This window comes from Gadus chalcogrammus, chromosome 10 (assembly GCF_026213295.1).
Source record: "Gadus chalcogrammus isolate NIFS_2021 chromosome 10, NIFS_Gcha_1.0, whole genome shotgun sequence".
Lineage (NCBI taxonomy): Eukaryota > Metazoa > Chordata > Actinopteri > Gadiformes > Gadidae > Gadus > Gadus chalcogrammus.
In genome coordinates, this window is record NC_079421.1 from 20,833,194 (window position 1) to 20,851,742 (window position 18,549).

At 43.5% G+C, this 18,549-nt stretch overlaps 1 protein-coding gene across 1 annotated transcript; it reads left to right on the top strand.

Moving 5' to 3' along the window:
* The first annotated feature begins 4,610 nt into the window (after nt 1–4,610).
* LOC130391045 (zinc finger BED domain-containing protein 4-like) lies at nt 4,611–6,330 on the top strand. The gene is made up of 2 exons (XM_056601228.1): nt 4,611–5,036; nt 5,301–6,330. The coding sequence occupies exons 1-2, from the start codon at nt 4,678–4,680 to the stop codon at nt 5,818–5,820; spliced, it is 879 nt and encodes a 292-aa protein (XP_056457203.1). The 5' UTR covers nt 4,611–4,677; the 3' UTR covers nt 5,821–6,330.
* The last annotated feature ends 12,219 nt before the right edge of the window (nt 6,331–18,549 follow it).

Genomic DNA, 18,549 nt, shown 5'->3' on the forward strand with positions numbered 1-18,549 from the left:
CTCAACGGATTAGCCGTTTTGGCAGGAACTTAAAAAAGAAAATCCACTTCCCAGAAGATGAGGCAAGACATATTTGCTATGGCGTGAACCCAAAATGAACCAAAGCGTTATAACTCACACGCAACGTTGCAGTTTTTTTTTTTCCGGGGTAGTTTGTGAGCAGCTCAACCCTCGCTCAGTATCCCAGTCAGACGCAACGTTCTGGGCCATCGAAGCTCATCATCGAGAAAGCACCCGGGCACGTTCGACACAAGCCGGGCGCCCAAATGGTAATATCTTTTTTTATGAGGTCATTTCACTAATAAAGTGGTGAGAGAAAGGTCAGTGAGGCTCCAGTATGCCGTCTTTCAGAGGGAGTCCTACCCCGCCCCCTCCTCCCAACACACAACCACAGAGATATTTATAGCCCCAAGTTCACATAGTCAAGGTTTCCTCCAAACACTGCAACACCCGGCCCTGCCAGCACACTCACTTACAGTCGGTGAGGCACTTACATGCATGCAGACATACACAGACGGGCTCACAGTGAATTCCGACGCATACATAGACAGGGACTCACACCTGCATGAATGCGCGCACACACACACACACACACACACACACACACACACACACACACACACACACACACACACACACACACACACACACACACACACACACACACACACACACACACACACACACACACACACACACACACACCAAAGGCGCCGTTCATGCATGCATGAACAGTCACGCACACATGGATTTACTGACTAGGTATTAGGTGTGCAGATCATTATTTATTTACAACATAAGAGGTGTGAATATGGGTCAACCAGGGCACGGAACAGCTGACCCTGAACCAGCGCCCCATCCCCCACCCACACACTTTCACTGACACACACGCATACACACACGCAACTGGGTCTCTGTAAACGGGGTTAACCCCAGCACTGTAGACGAGCCATGAGACAAGCACTGACCCCCACCAGAGGGCGGGGCTTGTCTCAGGCTGCCTAAGGTTAACCACCATGTGGAGGGACAAACCGACCAATCAGAGAAGACCTCCGAGGGGCCGCGAGGAAACCGTTCGGGATGCCAGATGGTCGGTGAGAGAGAGCGAGAGACGAGAGACAGAGAGAGAGAAAGAGAGAGAGAAAGAGAGAGGGAGAAAGGGAGAGAAGGAAAGGAATAACAACAAAATCCTAATATTACATCTCCTTGCTTTCTATCTTTCTCCCTCACATAAAGACACACACACACACACACACTCACACAACACATACACACACAACACGCACACACACACAGCGAACAAATGTTCTGCACAAGTGCATAAACCCGCACAGATCGTATTAGCACACAGCTGCATCGTGGCAGATTAGCCTAGCTTGTTAGGTCTGTTTAGCCTTTACGCTGAATGTTCCAAACAGTGAGCCAAGAGGCGCAGTTTCTACCATATAGGTGGCTTAGCACAGGATTGAAATAATGCCATGAATCAATGGTATAAACAACAAACACCACCACAAGTAAAATCCCCCGTTGGTATCAATTAGTGTGTTTTAGATTACCGTATCATTAGCTACAGATATCAGCCTCCAGGTCTACTTTTTAACATGCGCTATGAAACTTTTCTACTGCCGCTTTTTACTCCATTAAAACATGTCTGAACCAGAAAGTGTCACAAGAATAAAACGTGCCCATATAAGCTTCCATTCATGACATTTTTACCTTTAATTTATTTAATCTGGCCTACTATGCCCCCCACCAAAATCTCAGATGACAGTAACCGTCGTCTGAAAATTATAAAGCGATAACTGTAGCTACAACTCAAACCACCAGAGGTTACTAATGGGAAAACGCACATAATACTAGTACACAATGACATAGCGAGCAACCTCTACCACCAGGTAATGGTTGTATCAATCAACAGAGTGTGAATATGATTTTCAGTGTTAATGAAATTACAATTGATGATTGATAAACTCATTAATTGTTCTGCATATTCCTAGGCATTGCTCATTTAGTTTTTTACTTATTAATTCAGGCAGAGTTGTCTCAATTATATGTTTATGTTGGTATGATTAATGAACATCATTACCATGCATGCTTTAATTAAGAAGTCTGAGGAAACGCATAACATTAGAACGGTAAACCACTTTCTCTACAACTCCCGATACTAAACGACACTAACGATCTAGACAGCTGCATGGGGAACCAGCGGATCAGAAGTTAGTCGTTCTCACCCTATACTCCCCCCTGCTCAGTTCCATCAGCTCCGTTCTGTTCGTTCCACTCTCATGTAGTTAAAGGATGTCATCAAGCCGTAGGTTGCTGAAGGTAAACTCATACATCACACTGTCTGACATTTACAGTTGAAATGTTTCAGTCTCAGAGGAATGTTTCTGTTTTGTGTTGAGTGTTTTAAGAATTAATTAAGGATATATTCAATGCATAAGGATAAAGTTTAGAAAAACATAAACATAAATAGGAGAGATTTAGAGGTTGATATGGCTGGAAGGTGTTTACTGTGTGTTACATTGATGAAAGTAATTAAGTTGCACATTTGGGCATTTTGTGGATGTCAAATTTGAAGGTGGATATTAATCACGTATAAATAATTGCAATCATAAAGTTTGAACTTCATAAATACCTGTAGGTTAATGTGACAGTGTGTAGCAAAAATGTGTCAGAATCTTAAAGAGCAGCTGTTAAATTGATGATGTGGTATATGAACGGCGGTTTTCCGCTGTGCATTGCGTGTGAAAACTGGGAGGAGGGTGCAACATTGAAAGTTTTATTCAAAATACGAGGTCGTCACGGACAAGGCCATCGTCTGCGACCAACTTTTACTTCGGCCTGGCTTGAGGCTTTAAATTGTGAGTGTTGATGGAACCCCAAGGTCGGGAGAATGAGGTGTAATAACTTTGAGGTTGTGACAGAAATAAGGCTGTAATTCCTCACGCTGGAGCCATGGTGGAGATTATTCACACACTGTGTATGACTGTGTATGTAACAAATTAAAAAGAACAGTTCTGATTATGAATTGCAGGGATTTCTAATCATGGAAAATGCTTACTCAGATTTACTGAACAGAACGATGCGATCAGAAGGGGATTAAGGTTGATTGAAGCATTGGAAAGTAAAATAATGAGCATTTCATCTGATCTCAAATCCAAGCCAGATCCATAGTGTAAGCGAATAAGGTAGGAACCTTGAAATTAGCAGTTGCTGCACAATCACAAGCGGCAACATAAAGAGACAATCACCACACGTCTTGTAATTACATGTTATCCATCCAACCGTGAAGACAACAGCTAGGTGTAGACGTTAGTAGTATCTACAGTAACAAACGCTGTCTACACTCATCATTGTTATCTGTCTGTGTTATTCGATGTGTTTACTAGGGATGTCCCGATCCGATATTGATATCGGAAATCAGTCCGATATCAGCCAAAAAAGTGAATATCGGATTTTATCGGACTGAATCTAAAAACTCCGATATAAGCGCTCCGATATAAGCTGTCCATTTACCGCTCCAGGACTTCTATAATAGGTGACTCTGGTTTGATCACACTCCAACACAGTAGGTGGTAATGCCCCTTAAATGAATTAACGTTGGTGCCGGCCGCGGAAGAAGAGCGTCTCTGATCCAGCATGTACAGCCCACGTGATCAACAACGACCACGTGTGTGCCTGCAGCAAGGTGTAGTGATGTCGGCTGTGTGGAAGTATTTTACCGTAAACTCGGACAAAGACGTTGCAGCTAAATGCAACATTTGTCAGGCGCAAGTGTCCCGTGGAGGGACAGAACCGGGAAGGTTCAATACAAGCAACCTCATCGCACATTTGAAAAAACACCACAAAAAAGAACATGAGGATTTTCGCGAGAGCAGCAAGGCGAAGCAACAAGCCTCTGGCTCGCTTCAGCAACCCACACTGGCCGAAAGCTTTGCAAGACGTGACAAACTACCACGGGACAGCAAAAAGGCAATGGCCATAACAGAAAAGATAGCCCAGTTTATTGTGCTTGATGACCAGCCCCTGTCGGTGGTGAGTAATGTCGGGTTTAAACGCTTAATGGAGCACCTCGAACCTCGCTACATTATTCCTAGCCGCCACTACATTGTAGACAAAACTATACCCCGGATGCACGAAGAGGTTAAAAAGTGTATTGCCGCACACGTGGAGAAGGCAAATGCTATAAGCTTCACCACCGACATCTGGAGCTCAGACCATCGTCCGCTGTCTCTGTTGAGCCTGACTGCGCACTGGGTGGACACTGACTTCACACTGCAGAGAGCAGTGTTACATGCACGTGAATTCAGGGGATCGCACACAGCTGATGCAATCACGCACGCCATGGAGGAGATGCTGCATGGCTGGAAGATTGAGAAAAATAAGGTCCATGTCGTTTTAAGAGACAATGCTGCTAACATGAAAAAGGCAATGAATCAGCTAGGTGTGTCAAGCTTAGGATGTTTTGCTCACACTCTTCAGCTTGTAGTCCATGAAGGGGTCTTGTCACAGCGAGCTGTAAGTGATGCACTAGCCAACGGGAGAAAAATAGTGGGCCACTTCAAACATTCCCCCAAGGCTTATTCAAGCCTTGAAGACCTGCAAATAGAGCTGAATGTCACGCCAAAACGTCTCCAGCAGGATGTCCAGACACGATGGAGCAGTACAAAGTACATGATTGACAGCCTCATTCATCAAAAACGGCCACTGCATGCCTACTCATCTGAAGAAAACCACACCCTGCCAGCCATTCTAACAGCAAACCAGTGGGGGCTGTTAGAGAAGGCCTCAAAGGTTCTGACCCCCTTTGAAGAGCTAACAACTCTAGTCAGTGCCGCCTCTGCTACCACAGCCGATGTCATCCCCTCTGTCCATGCACTGGTACGGTTTCTCAGTAAGGAGAGTGAAGATGATCATGGGATCCTAACTATGAAAGCCACCCTTCTGGATGCAGTCCAAAGACGTTTCAGGCATGTGGAATCCGAGCCCCTCTACACCGTGGCAACACTGCTGGATCCACGTTATAAAGACAAGTAAGGGAATTTATGTTAAATTCTTACATTTATTTAGCCTAATCTGATGTATATGAGAAAAACTGTGCTGTTTACAGTGAGTTGGTTGTAGCCTATGTGACTGTGTTGTGACTGCATAAAATAAGATTACAGGTTACAGATTAGAATCACTGTTTACATTATCATGACTGTTTCTTTCTGTGAGCACAAATGTGTGGGGACTGGGTTTGAAAAGCTCTAAAATATACATGTTACATTATTTTATATATTTTATATTTATGCCAGGTACTTCACAAACCCGGAAAACCTGGGACATGCAAAAGCAGCGTTAAAGGCAGCGGTATGTAAAGTAGAAGAAGAGCTGAAGACCACGCCTCCACCTGATGTGACCGAGCCAGTGGACAAGGCTCCACGGATGGCGGGTGCAAGCAGCAGCCTTGGCAGCATCTTTGACGAAATACTAGAGGAGAGCAGCACAGCAGCAGGTCCGTCTGACCAGATCACCACAGGGGCAATCTGTGAAATGGAGAGCTACTTCTGTGAGGCTCCGATTGAACGGAAGAGCAACCCTTTACACTACTGGAGCCTAAACCAAGCTCGACTCCCCACCATGGCAGCAACAGCAGCTAAATTCCTCTGTGCTCCCTGCACGAGTGTGGAGAGTGAAAGGCTCTTCAGCACAGCGTCAATTATCATTGAGGAGCACAGGAGCAGGCTGACAGCACAGCATGCTGAAATGCTTATCTTCTTAAAAAAAAATCTCCACATTATGCTCGGACTGCAGAAAGTGGAGAAGGAGGAGTAGTAAGGGTAGTCAGCACTGACTGATTATTATTTGTTTTATGTTCTTGTTATTAGAGTGATATGTTTATTGTGTTTACACTCTATTCTTCAGTGAAGACTAAGAGTAATTACTACATTGTTTTGGGCACAGTCAGTCAGTGAAACTGGAGCTGTGTGAACTGTTAACTTAGAGCAGTTGGACAGTGGACAATATTGTGTTGTTTTTGTTGTTTTTGTCCCTGCCCACAGTTGTTTCCAACATATGCTGACAGTAGAAAAATAACTGAAGTGAACTTGAATTGTTTGCACTTTAAAATTTAATTTATTCTATTCAATTGTATAATGATGTTGGTAACCAGTGGTTATTTTGCACTTTAAATATAACATTTTGTTTTTATTGGATTTGTTGAGGGAATACTCTTATGTTGAAGGTTAAAATTTATGTAACCAATTGGTTAATAATAAATGGGTCAGTTTTTTCTATACCTACTGTTGCTGACTATTGTTTTCTGTTATATCACTACAACATCAGTAACAGTAACATCACTTAATCAAGCCTTTTCTAACATTCCACACAACAAAATAAGGAATAAATATATGCATGATTTGTGCCTATATCGTATCGTATTGATATCGGTATCGGCCAATACTCAAGGCTACAATATCGGTATCGTATCGGAAGTGAAAAAGTTGTATCGGGACATCCCTAGTGTTTACTGTCTGCCTGTGTCTGTCTGCCGGTCATTTGTAAACAAACCAGGTAAGACTTTTTTGGGCGGAAATTTAATTGCGGCCGCCAGATACATTAACAATATCGACTAGTGGCGTTATAACTTGCCAGATGTTTGGTTGGTGGGCTCGTCTTGCCTGCATGGATGATCTTATCCTTGTGTCTGCAGCTTTGTGTGCATGTGTATGTGTGTGTGTGTGTGTGTGTGTGTGTGTGTGTGTGTGTGTGTGTGTGTGTGTGAACGCATGTGTGTGTTGTCTTTATGAATGTGAGTGATTGTGTTTATGCATGTGTGCGAATGTGTGTGTGTATATGTGCAGATGAACAAGACTTGGTTGTGTGAATGCTGGTATGAGCTTGAGTGTTGTATGTATGCATATGCATGTGTATGAACACGATTGTGAGGGTGCATATTTATGAATGTTGGTGTGTAATGACTATGCTGTGTGTGTGTGTGTATGAATGTGAATGTGTCAGACAAATGAATGTGACTTGGTTGTGTGTGTGTGTCTGTGCTAGCCATTCTGTGAATGTAAGTGTGTTATGCGTGTATGCAAGTGTATGAATGTGAGTGTGTGTATGTGCGTGCATACACGTAAATGTGAGTGTGCAGTGTGTATGCTTGCGCCAAAGAGAAAGGGCGGTTCTGCAGGACCAGAATGCTCTGGTTCACCTTAACCTCCTCCAAAGCAGAGGGAAGAGTGTCGGCCTCTGCTTATGAGCCCTCGCCTTGCAACTTGAATATGCATTCAGTAAACAGACTTAGAACCAAATACTTGGACAAATTACTTTGGGGGCTCTGGGCCATCCCTCAGGAAGGCTGTGGTTATACAGAGAGAAAACGAGAGAGAGAGAGCGAAAACGAGAGAGCGAGAGCGAGAGCGAGAGAGAGAGAGAGAGAGAGAGAGCGAAAACGAGAGAGAGAACGAGAGAGAACGAGAGAGAACGAGAGAGAGAGAGAGAGAGAGAGAACGAGAGAGAGATAATCCTTTCCTGAATCTCAATGCCAATTATTAATCAAAAGATTATTAATTTTATAACTGAAGATAAAATAAAGAAACAAGTCAACTCCATAAGGGAAATTAGAATCAAATATTTATAACAATGGCTAATATTACATGAAGGGAAAGGACAGAGAGAAAATAAAAAGTAGACAGAGAAGAGTGTTTATCTTGTTACTGGAGGCAAATTGTCAAATGAAGCGAGCATTTGGAAATTAACTTTGACTTTATTTAGCTCTCTTTCTCTCTTTCTTTCTTTTTCTTTCAGTCTGTCTGGAGCCTGTTCACCCTCTGTCACCGTCTCTTCGTCTAGTCTTCATGTCTAGCCATCCTTGCTCTCCCTCTCCGTCCCTCTGTCTCTCCCTGATACTGATCTCCCGGATTTCTCTGTCAACATTTCATTGGAGATGAAAAAAACGAATTTCCTTCGTCAATGTTTCTCTTCTAGCCTCCTTGGATTGATCCTTGATGCAACCCATTCCCTCCAACCCTCATCCCTATCCCCTTCTCCCCTCCGTTCTCTGACCTCACCCGACTCCCCCCGTCTCTCTCTCACCTCCATCATAATCTGACCTTTGAACCCTCTTTACCCCAAGGAGCTCTCCGCAGCTCAGAAATGGAGACAAGTGCTTCTTCCCAGCCGTAGTCAGGAGTGGTTTGCTGTCAGATAGCTTTCCCCTTGAAACATAGATGGTTTGAGCCTGTAGCTGTCCATCCATCTGTCCACCAACCTAACCGTCTATCTATGTCTGTGTCCCTCTGTGTCTGTCTGTCTGTCAGTGCAGTTTACAGATGTGTAGGGTTAGGAAGGAAAATAGGTTTTACTGCTCTTCCAATGGACATCTTCAAATGCATGCACACACACACACACACACACACACACACGCTTCCTCAAGGTCTACATATTATTTTGTTGTTTCTTCCACCTGAGATGATCTGAAGAACACAAGAGGCGTCTTCCAGAAGCACCTCTCTAAGAACAAGAATAGGAGATCACTACAGAGCAGTAAACTATCCTGTACTGTTTCTAATGCCATGCCACACTCTAATAAAGAATTATATAGATAACACAATGCTAGCCTAGACTATTCTACCCTATACTGCATCATATAACGGCATACTAAACTAGACCATAACACACCATTCTACAGGAAACAATACAATATTATATTAGACTAGGCTAAAGTATAAAACTCAATGTTATACTATAACACACCATACTACATCCTACTGCACCATTCTATACCACTCCTGACCAGACTACACTATAATACACCACACCAAAGACAAATGTTTAATAACATTTTTTAATGATCACATTTGTGTTTTACTTATTATTTTACATACATTTTATGTGTGACTGATATTTAGGCTGGCTGAAGCTACCATGTGATCAAGAGCTTAAACAGACTAACTGATCCACCAGAAACAATCTCAAAATCCCATGCTTAGCTTAATTTACCCAACAGGGGGAAAACAAAAATCATCTATGTCTTTTGAAGTCGTTATAATGTACTGTAATGTAATTTTAATCCTGCTGTCGTCTGCAATTATGGCCAGAGTTGACAGAGTATTAGTAATAGGAGGACTAATATTTTTCAAATTGTAAAACCTGGGAATTCCCATCCTGCACCTTAAATAGGACATGGAAAAGCCTAGTTTTGATGAGCATTGTACAGAATTAGGTTTATTGGAATGTATTCCGAGAAAATGAAACACATTTTTGGTTGACCATAATGTTTGCTTTGCTCATGCTCGCCGCCATATTGCCGTAGCCCACTGACAACATCAAGAGGTTGGTTTGTTGGAAAGTCATCCAAGGAAGGCAGCAGTCAGTCACGCTCCCTAAAACTTCTCAAATTCAAAATAAATATGGCCGATGGAGAGGCTGAAATATATTTGGAGGGATCAAACAGTGGCTTACACATTTGAGCCTTTGAGGAGAGAAAGATTACCTCAAACTCACGTTTGTACAGACGGGAAGTCGGAGCAATCAGATCCCCTGGGTAGACTGCTCGTGTGGTCGCTGCACAATAATGCAAACTGCAAGCGATCGATCTGCTGTCAGGAGGCTAGCGTGGACAGCTTGCTTGGGGACCTGTCCTGCTTCACTCTGGCCCGTATTTACCAGATGCTCTGCCGTGAAATGGACGCATTGGACGTATTGGAAGCTCTCCCTTCGAGAAGTCCATGCGGAGACCCTGGAGCGGCCAATCAGCAGCAGATATTTTAACCGTAGCTAACGATTGCTATTTAGCATGTAAAACGGGACATGGTAATGTTTGAAACGTTGGTATGAATCTTTATTAAGTCACTGATTCTAGGTAACTACCTCTCTGATGACCCGCCACATGTTTTACACGTTGCGCTTTTTCCTTTACACAGTACACCTTTTTAATTGCTAGTAGACTGGGTTGGACAGTCGGTACACTCAACGTTATACAAAGAATATTCATACACTTGGAGCGGCCTCAGACTTCAGCTTGTTGGTCTGGCGAACCATCATCTGCTCACAACCCCCTCTCCACAGAGTCACCTTTTACATATTGCTCACTTCAAACCCGAGCTTTACAGCTAACTAGAGGATTTTCCCGTTTTGGTGCCGCTAGCCAACGATGAAGAACCACTTGCCGCTTAAGAGGCAAAGCACGAAAGTGGACAATCGTTCCCTGGTATTTGACTCTGTACAATTCAGTGATGGATCCATGGGCAATACAAAATGGACTGAACCCTAATGCATCGCTTTTTAGCTCGGGGGTCCTTATTTTCCATTAAGTCAGCTGTGTTTCCCTCACAAACCAATGTAGGACTCAAGCCAACCAACCTTGTGACGTCACACAAAATATGGCGCTACACTTTCTTGAAAAACAGTTTTAAGACAGTGTTTAAGACACTCTATAACTGTTGAGTTATAGAGTCGGAAATTATCTTGTAAATCATGCATACTATGTCTACTGTTTCATTTCTGCTTTAACTCACAAAGCATAGAATTACGGTAACCAGTGCTACTTCACTGGTCACTCCCGGAGATGCCGGACATTTTATTTGCCCTACCCCAGAGCTGGGTGAAGAGATGTACACACATGGTGACATCATGATTCATACGCCCCTGCATTACGGACTGATAATCCCCCTATTTATGGGGTGATCAATCACACACAAACAAATAGTCCAAACCCATACAGCTGGCATGCTCTAGCAAGTGCCAGCAACTAGTATAGACCTCATACATCTTGATAGTCGGCGTGCTTTACAGAGAGAGAGAGATTGATGGCCAAATATGGGAAGCCAGTATGCTTGTCCCATTTAATAATGTACTGCCCCCTGCATGGTATTTTCTAACTATTTTTATTTGACTATATATTATTTGTTGAATAGACATCTTAAAATACACATACTAGCTAACTAAATAAATCAAATATAATATATGACAGAATATATTTATGTATCCATATAAAAAAAGCGGACTACACCAGATATACCAAACATTGGAAATTGGAAAGCCATACAAACGCTGAAAAAGGATGTGTGTGTGTGTGTGTGTGTGTGTGTGTGTGTGTGTGTGTGTGTGTGTGTGTGTGTGTGTGTGTGTGTGTGCGCGCGCGTGCGTGCGTGCGTGCGCGTGTGTGTGTGTTTGTGGGTGTGTGAGTCAGCAGAGACCGCTCAACATGGATGGAAGGCATGTTCAGCTTATCACCTATAAATTACATATCGATTTAAACGGGGAGGGGGGGGAGGGGGGGTAAGGGGCAACCTCTGAGCTGACGGTTGACTTTTAAACCGCCCCCTGCTGTCAGGCCAGCCTCGCAGTTGCTGGTTAGCCCTCGGAGGTCGAGATGTGCATATGCACTTTTCAACTGTCAATTATCCACAAGAGATGACTGAGCAGTTTCTGAACCCTACTGAACCATTATAGCTTTCCAGTAAAAACCATTGTTCCATTGGTGGACACTGGGGGTGCTTCCCATTACAACCACTGCCTTTTATGGGTTGGACACTGGGAGCTGCCCAGTACAACGATATGTATTCTACCGGTAGGACACTGGAAGCTGCTGAACCACCACTGTTTTGTACTGGGACTGTGTGTATGTATGTGCAAAGTGTCACGAAGTGTGTGTGTGTGTCTGCGTACGACGAAGACACCTCGCTGAAATGTACTTAAGGCCTCAACTGCTTCCTCCGCCTCCAAGATAACATGATTAAGAGCCACCCGCGGTGCCCTGTGTGTGCATGCATGCCGGCGTGCTCATGTGTGTCTATGAGTCTATGTGTGTCCAAGTTCCTATGGGTGAGTATTCACACACCCACACGTCTGCAGGGGGTTGGTGTGCGGCCAAAAGAGCCATCTAAACATGAGTGATCTCTTCCCTGCACGCAGCAGTCTAGCGGAGAGGCTCCTGCTGAGCCAATCAGCAGGCGGTTATCACCTGGCAGAAGGTGACTTCGGAGACGACCCCGCCATTCATACACATGCCCCACACCCACCGTTAACAGCGCGTGGGTGTGTGCGCGCGCACACCTATAGCATAGTCTCATAAACTGGTTAAGCTCATAAAAACACTCCAAGCCTAGATAGAAGAGGAACACACAACGCAAAGTAAACTAGCTTAGCATAACCAGAGACATAGCAAACTAGCTTCTCTAGACAAGCATAGCTTACAGAGGATCACACAGCAGATCAGCTCAGTTTGCAAAGTAACAGTTTTCATGTAACTAGACGCACCAGCGATCCATGAAAGGATCACCCATTCTGGTCCCAGAATCTTTGTATGTGGTTGAGCTGCGATGGTTCCCACAGGAACAGTTACTGACATTATTTACGCACATTTTCAAATTTCATTACCTCAGAAAACGTTCACAATGTTGTGCTGTTAATCAAATAATGTGTCCACAACTTCTAGATTTGAAGAGAAAGTTTAAAGAGTTAATGGATCAGACACAAGGTCATACTCAGTATAAACAGTTTATTTAGTAATGTACACAGCCCAATTAAAAGCACCTTTCCCATCATGTTGTACTACACAGGTTTTACTGTAGAAACAGCAGCGAAACTCAAAAAGCCAAGATAGTTGTTTGGTCATTTTTTTAGAGACATTTTGTAAAATTACAAAATAATTAAAGGCCAACGTGCAGGTTAACCGGAAGTTTTGATTAATCGGTAAATAAAGCACTCAAAATATGTGTATCATTTATAAAATGTCTCCAAAATAGTGTTAAAGTGTTGTCTAACGCCATTCAAGGATGACGTCACGTTGGGGAGACGTGGTGGAAGGTAGCCTCCAGCCTAGTACTAGAAATATGGGGTCATAAGAGGTGGCAAGAACCACAAATAACATGTATGATGGCCCACAGCAGTATCATTTCGAACCTGTCAGACGTGAGAGGGCGAACGAGGAATTGCCTAGAACTGATCAAAGTAAATTAAATGCATGGTCAGAGGAGAATGATTGGAGAGTTGCTCATCGTTTAGCAAGAGCGCTGGAGCTAGTCAATGAACAGCTGTGCATACAATAACGACACTTTTATTTATTTTTAATGTCACTGAATAGCACCGAATGAAAGTCAACATTTTCTTTATATCTAGTGACAGCGATTATGTCGTAAGTAACGGTAAACTTAGTCAGAAGATCTAGAAATAGAAGTATAATGCTAGCTATGGGCTAACTTAGCCTATCCGACACCAATCAGTGCACTGGCAATGAGTGACTGCAAGTATAACCGATCGTGGTGTGACATTATTTAACCATCAATCTACCGCAAATACGACCAGACAGATGTACATTGAACACATACACAAAGCACATCGTCCAACCCGGCGGATGCTAACAGACAGCCCACAACAAGCCAAACTTCACCACGGCGGGTGTGTTCTCTCTCTCACTCTCGCACGCCCGTACACAATCACTCCAACTTATCCAACTCCAAGGCTAGGCTGCTTCACTAAGACCACAACTAACCACAAGGCCTTCATAACCATGAAGTATGCCGAAGCCGGAAAGGACACAAGCACAGTCGCACACACTCATCTTATGCAAAACAATCCGTTTTATCATCAACATTCAGTCACGGCAAAGATTTAAAGATTAGCCTCTTACCATAAGTTAGAATGGACCCAAAGTATGTGATTGATAGTCTGGTTTAGCTTTCACTTGCTATCCGTTTTTAGTATGACTTCTCAACATTACGTCTTTCTTGTGTTAGGCGCACATGGCTAATTTGCATACGTGCACAGGATTGGCTGGCTCCGCAAGGCAAATAATATAGGCCTAGCATTACATATATCCTTGTATTGCCACAATTCCTCAGAATCAAAGGTGAAAGTAAAAAGGGTGGCCAAAAGATGTCATATTGTTAAAAATGTGTGCTTTTGGCACGAAAAAATTGAAATGACGTATCCCAGATCACGAATGAATAGATTAAAGGACGTGACAGTGTCACGCATTTCCGTGAGACTGGGTTGTATGGATATGCTTAGAACTTATAGTAAGAGTAGGGTTATGTAGAACTTTGAGATATGTAGGCTTATGCTAAGCGCCCCATTTCTTTCATTTTGTTTATTTGTTTGTTTGCTCAGCATGGTGATTTATTTATGAGCATCATATAACTACTGCATATATTACTGTATCTGGACACACACACACATGCAAGTATACACACTAAATGCACACACATTTGCATGCAGACATACACATGCACATTCAGAAAAACACATACAAATGCAGACACACATACAAATACGTGCAAATATCTAGACGCAAACACATTAACACAAGCACAAATCATATTATTTCTAGAGTTGTCTTGCACCGAAACATACACACATATATAAAAACACACACACACACACACACACACACACACACACACACACACACACACACACACACACACACACACACACACACACACACACACACATTGAATGAATGTATAGAGGTCAGAACTTATCACACATCTGCTGGAAGAGCTTAATGGATCGTTTTCATCTTTTATCGCTGCTGAATATTTTATGTTGTGTTAGCATTAAGGCAGTCCAAAACAAAGTTAAGCCAAGACCTGCAGGGATTGTTTTGGTAGTTAACTAATTTTAGCAGTTCCAAAAAGCTAAATGTTGTGTATGTGGATTTTACGCCTCAAAGGGTATATGTGTGTGTGCGTGTGTGTGTGTGTGTGTGTGTGTGTGTGTGTGTGTGTGTGTGTGTGTGTGTGTGTGTGTGTGTGTGTGTGTGTGTGTGTGTGTGTGTGTGTGTGTGTGTGTGGTGTGTGTGTGTGCGTGAGTGTGTGTGTGTGTGTGTGTGTGTGTGTGTGTGTGTGGTGTGTGTTGTGTGTGTGTGTGTGTGTGTGTGTGGTGTTGTGTGTGTGTGTGGGTGTGTGTGTGTGTTGTGTGTGGTGTGTGTGTGTGTGTGTGTGTGTGTGTGTGTGTGTGTGTGGTGTGGTTGTTGTGAGGTTGCATTTCTCACTGGGGACAGTAGGGGTCCTTCTCTCCCTGTCCAGTCTTTCTATTTTGTCATCAAAGCTGCTGATAAATCATCAACCATTAGTTTGCCCCCTAGACCCCCACCACCCCCCCTGCATATTTACGGCAGGTCTATAATGGCAGGTCTATAATTCAGACGGCCTATGGCAGGATGCCATCTATCTCCCAGTAGTCCGTGGCGTTACCTTGTTATGTAGGGGGATGCACTCCTATTAGCTCAATCCATCAGCTGACACCCGGCCCGGGGACGGGACACCCAGCGCTGCCCACCCTGCTCCACAGTAACCTTGACATGATCAACAATAGGGCGCCTTCACATTTACTTCTCCAGTCATCCATCAACACGAGATACACATAGGTTGTCATAGGTACTGATCAGATGCTTTCCCAGTCCCGGTCGTGTGGCTCGGCTCTCTATGGAGAGAGGAGTGATCAGGGTACATGGTCCTCGTTCCTGTCAGAGGAGGTTGAGCGTCTGGGTGTGTTCTGTCCCCTGTGGTTCTCAAGCCGTCATGTGTCTCCTGGTACCTTTTCTACACCTTGTCCTTGAGAGCCGACGTGGACCTCAGGGTGGAATGTAAAACGGGTTTGGTCGGGCTTGTTAAACCCTAAAGGCTAACTGTGTTTCGGGACGAAGTCTGTTTACCGGACACTTGCCGACCCCACTTTACCCAGGTGGGTCGTTTTGACTCGGGCTAAGCTGCCTTGTCGACGCGGTCCACATTCTCTCAGTGAGTCCCCTCTCTTTTAGACCAAGATGGCCATCTTCTGTCGGCTACATTTTATTTATTTTAATAAGATAACACTGTAACACATCTCCAGTACTATGGTATTTGACCTGATATGGTTTTGCTTTTTGAAGACGTATGTATGCTAAGGTAAAAGATTGTGATGTTTAAAATTCAAAGACAAAGTTGTTTGGGTAAGTTGCTAACTGTAATAAAATGTATCATATTCTTTTAAATAAAACTGTTTATTGATGCTGAGTATTAATGGGCTTGTCTTTTGTGTTTTCCCCTCTCCTCCTCGGTCAAATAAGATCTTCAAATCAAGCATTTATCCTTTTATAATCTATACTCTAGATTGAGATCCCACCTGGGAATGTCCACTCAGATGGATGAATGATGGATGAACTAGCCTACCCAGTGGACTGAGCTACCGCCTACCTGATCCATTGATCATGCATGACAGAGGATCAAACACTTACTATTCAAACTCAATCACCTCTTCCAACAGCTCTGTTTATTTTGGTACCTTATTACAAAACATCACAGTTTTAGTCGCCCTCTCCTTTTTTCGGTCCACCCTATTGCTCTCTGCTCCCTCACTCCAAGAGTCTCCTAATGGGATTTGGGAGACAATTATCCATTATTTAGATGAGCTTTTTCCATATCGACCCACCGATCAGAATTCGCACTCCAAGTAATGAATTGCTATCGGCGTACGGATGTGTGGCCATCAGCTCTGGAGCTTGCGGGAAATTGGAGGAACAAATATATAAAATGTGGACATGGTGGAAACCAGCTTGATAATGCATAAATAGTTATTATGAATCCATGAGATTGATTCTGTTGTTCCCAATGGGATAACATGTGATCATATAATGTAATGTGGTCTGAAATATTGGTAAATGATTAGTTTGATTTGTAGTATATATACACATAGTATACTTTTTTTTTTTTGGTTGATGTTTGGTTTCTTTTGTGCAACTATTCCTCCTCCCATTAGTGTAATTGATTCAGAGGATTGAGAATCCTCTTTTGGCCACTTTGCACTGCTCTCGCTCTGCCCCTTTTTTTCCACATGAGCAACCGTACTACAGGGCGTACAGCAAATCAACTACTCTCCTAGCCAATGATGTGTGTCTTTGGAGAGAGAGAGAGAGGCAGAATGGGTAGCCACTGCAATAGGTCTGCAGCAGTGTCCTCACTTTAGATGAGTGTGTGTGTGCATGTGCATGTGTGCAAGCAGTCAATGTTTGCAATTCTTCACAGAATGTGTCTGTGTATGCAGATTATGTAAAGAGTGTTTGTGTGTGTGTGTGTGTACACTGTACACTGTGGAAGGCAGTGCAGCCCGGCGGTGTTCACCTCAGGATCCTCTGTCCATTGTTCCCCTGTTAAAACAAAACAAATACACCCTACTCCTTAGCAGTCGGGGGGACACAGATTCATGCCCAGGAGTCAGACAGATCGAGTTGGCCCACGTAGTGCAATCAGGAATGAGACGATTTGGGTATGGACAGTGCAGAACAGTATGTGTATAGGTCACTGCCAAACCCTGCTCTATTCATTATGTTAAAAACAGCAATCACTGCAAATCAAAACAGATTTCAAAGTAGTAAGCAATTTCGTTCAGAAAAAAGCCTACAAGTGCATCATTTAGAATGTTTTAGAGGCTGGCTCCATATCCAAAACCTCTTGCAAGACATAATAGATGTTCCAATCCTGCAGATAAGAGGCTGAACCACGAAACGGTCTGGCAGCCCCTGCATCTCATACGAGGAGGGGGAGGGGGAGGGGGGTCACGCTCTGAGCCACACCCCCCTCCACCACCCACACGCCTAGTAATGACCAATCAGTCAAAAAACTTTATTGGTTGACGTTTGCTCTGTCAGCGACTCTTCCCCTGCCCCTCCCCCTCCCCGGCCGTCGGATGCTGCGCTGCACTGCAGCGACTCTGCCTTTCCTTGTTTCTCTGTCTTCAACTCGTACCCTCTGCATTCCTCTCCCTCCGTCTCTCTCTCTCTCTCTCTCTCTCTCTCTCTCTCTCTCTCAATCCTCCTGTTCCGTCCACCATTGCATCAGACCAGCATCCTTCTCAGTTATGAATTCAACTGAAGAGGGGGAGGTCGGGGAGGCGTGCACGACTGTAAAGTACAAAACACACAACATATTAATTGCAATGGCAGCATGTTTATAGCGCTGTCGGTTTCAGGTCCCATTTCAGGTCAAGATTCATCTAAAGATCCCTTCCAGGAATCGGGGGATGAGGTCGTGGAGGTCTGGCCTCTCATGTGGCTGAAAGTGGGCTTTTGTGTTTTATTCGTTGCATTATTTTAAACAGTATATGCAGTTGTTTTCTTTATGTTAACCATGTGTTGAACGGACATCCCTTCACAGCCATCAATCTGAACGCAATATACTCTTTTACTTTATGAATCAAAACCCTTCATTGAATGGAAGCATGTTTTTCATCAACAGAATAGGTTAATCAGCTATAATGTTGTTAATGTCAGCTATAAAAATAAAAGAACATTGTACAATCTGTGAATGACAGATTTCATGCTTCAACACTAACAAAAACTAAAAAAAGATTGATGGCTGCACAGAAATTCTGCAAATAAATGCCGCACTAAAAATCGCTACACTATACATTTTGAAACATGACTATTTTACAAAAATGGAAGGATAAGCGAAGGTAAGAACAGCAGAAATGGCCCAGGTAAAACCAGTCTTGTAGATAATGTGTCCTTCAAGCCCCAAATAAACCTACTGCTCAAATTTCTATTAACTAATCAGCAGTAACTGCTGCAGCATGAAG

Excerpts from the sequence above, each read along its gene's own strand:
- LOC130391045 (XM_056601228.1), top strand. The coding sequence starts at position 4,678 with ATGATTGACAGCCTCATTCATCAAAAACGGCCACTGCATGCCTACTCA. Across the intron at positions 5,037-5,300 it reads GATCCACGTTATAAAGACAA|GTACTTCACAAACCCGGAAA; the intron begins GTAAGGGAATTT and ends TATTTATGCCAG.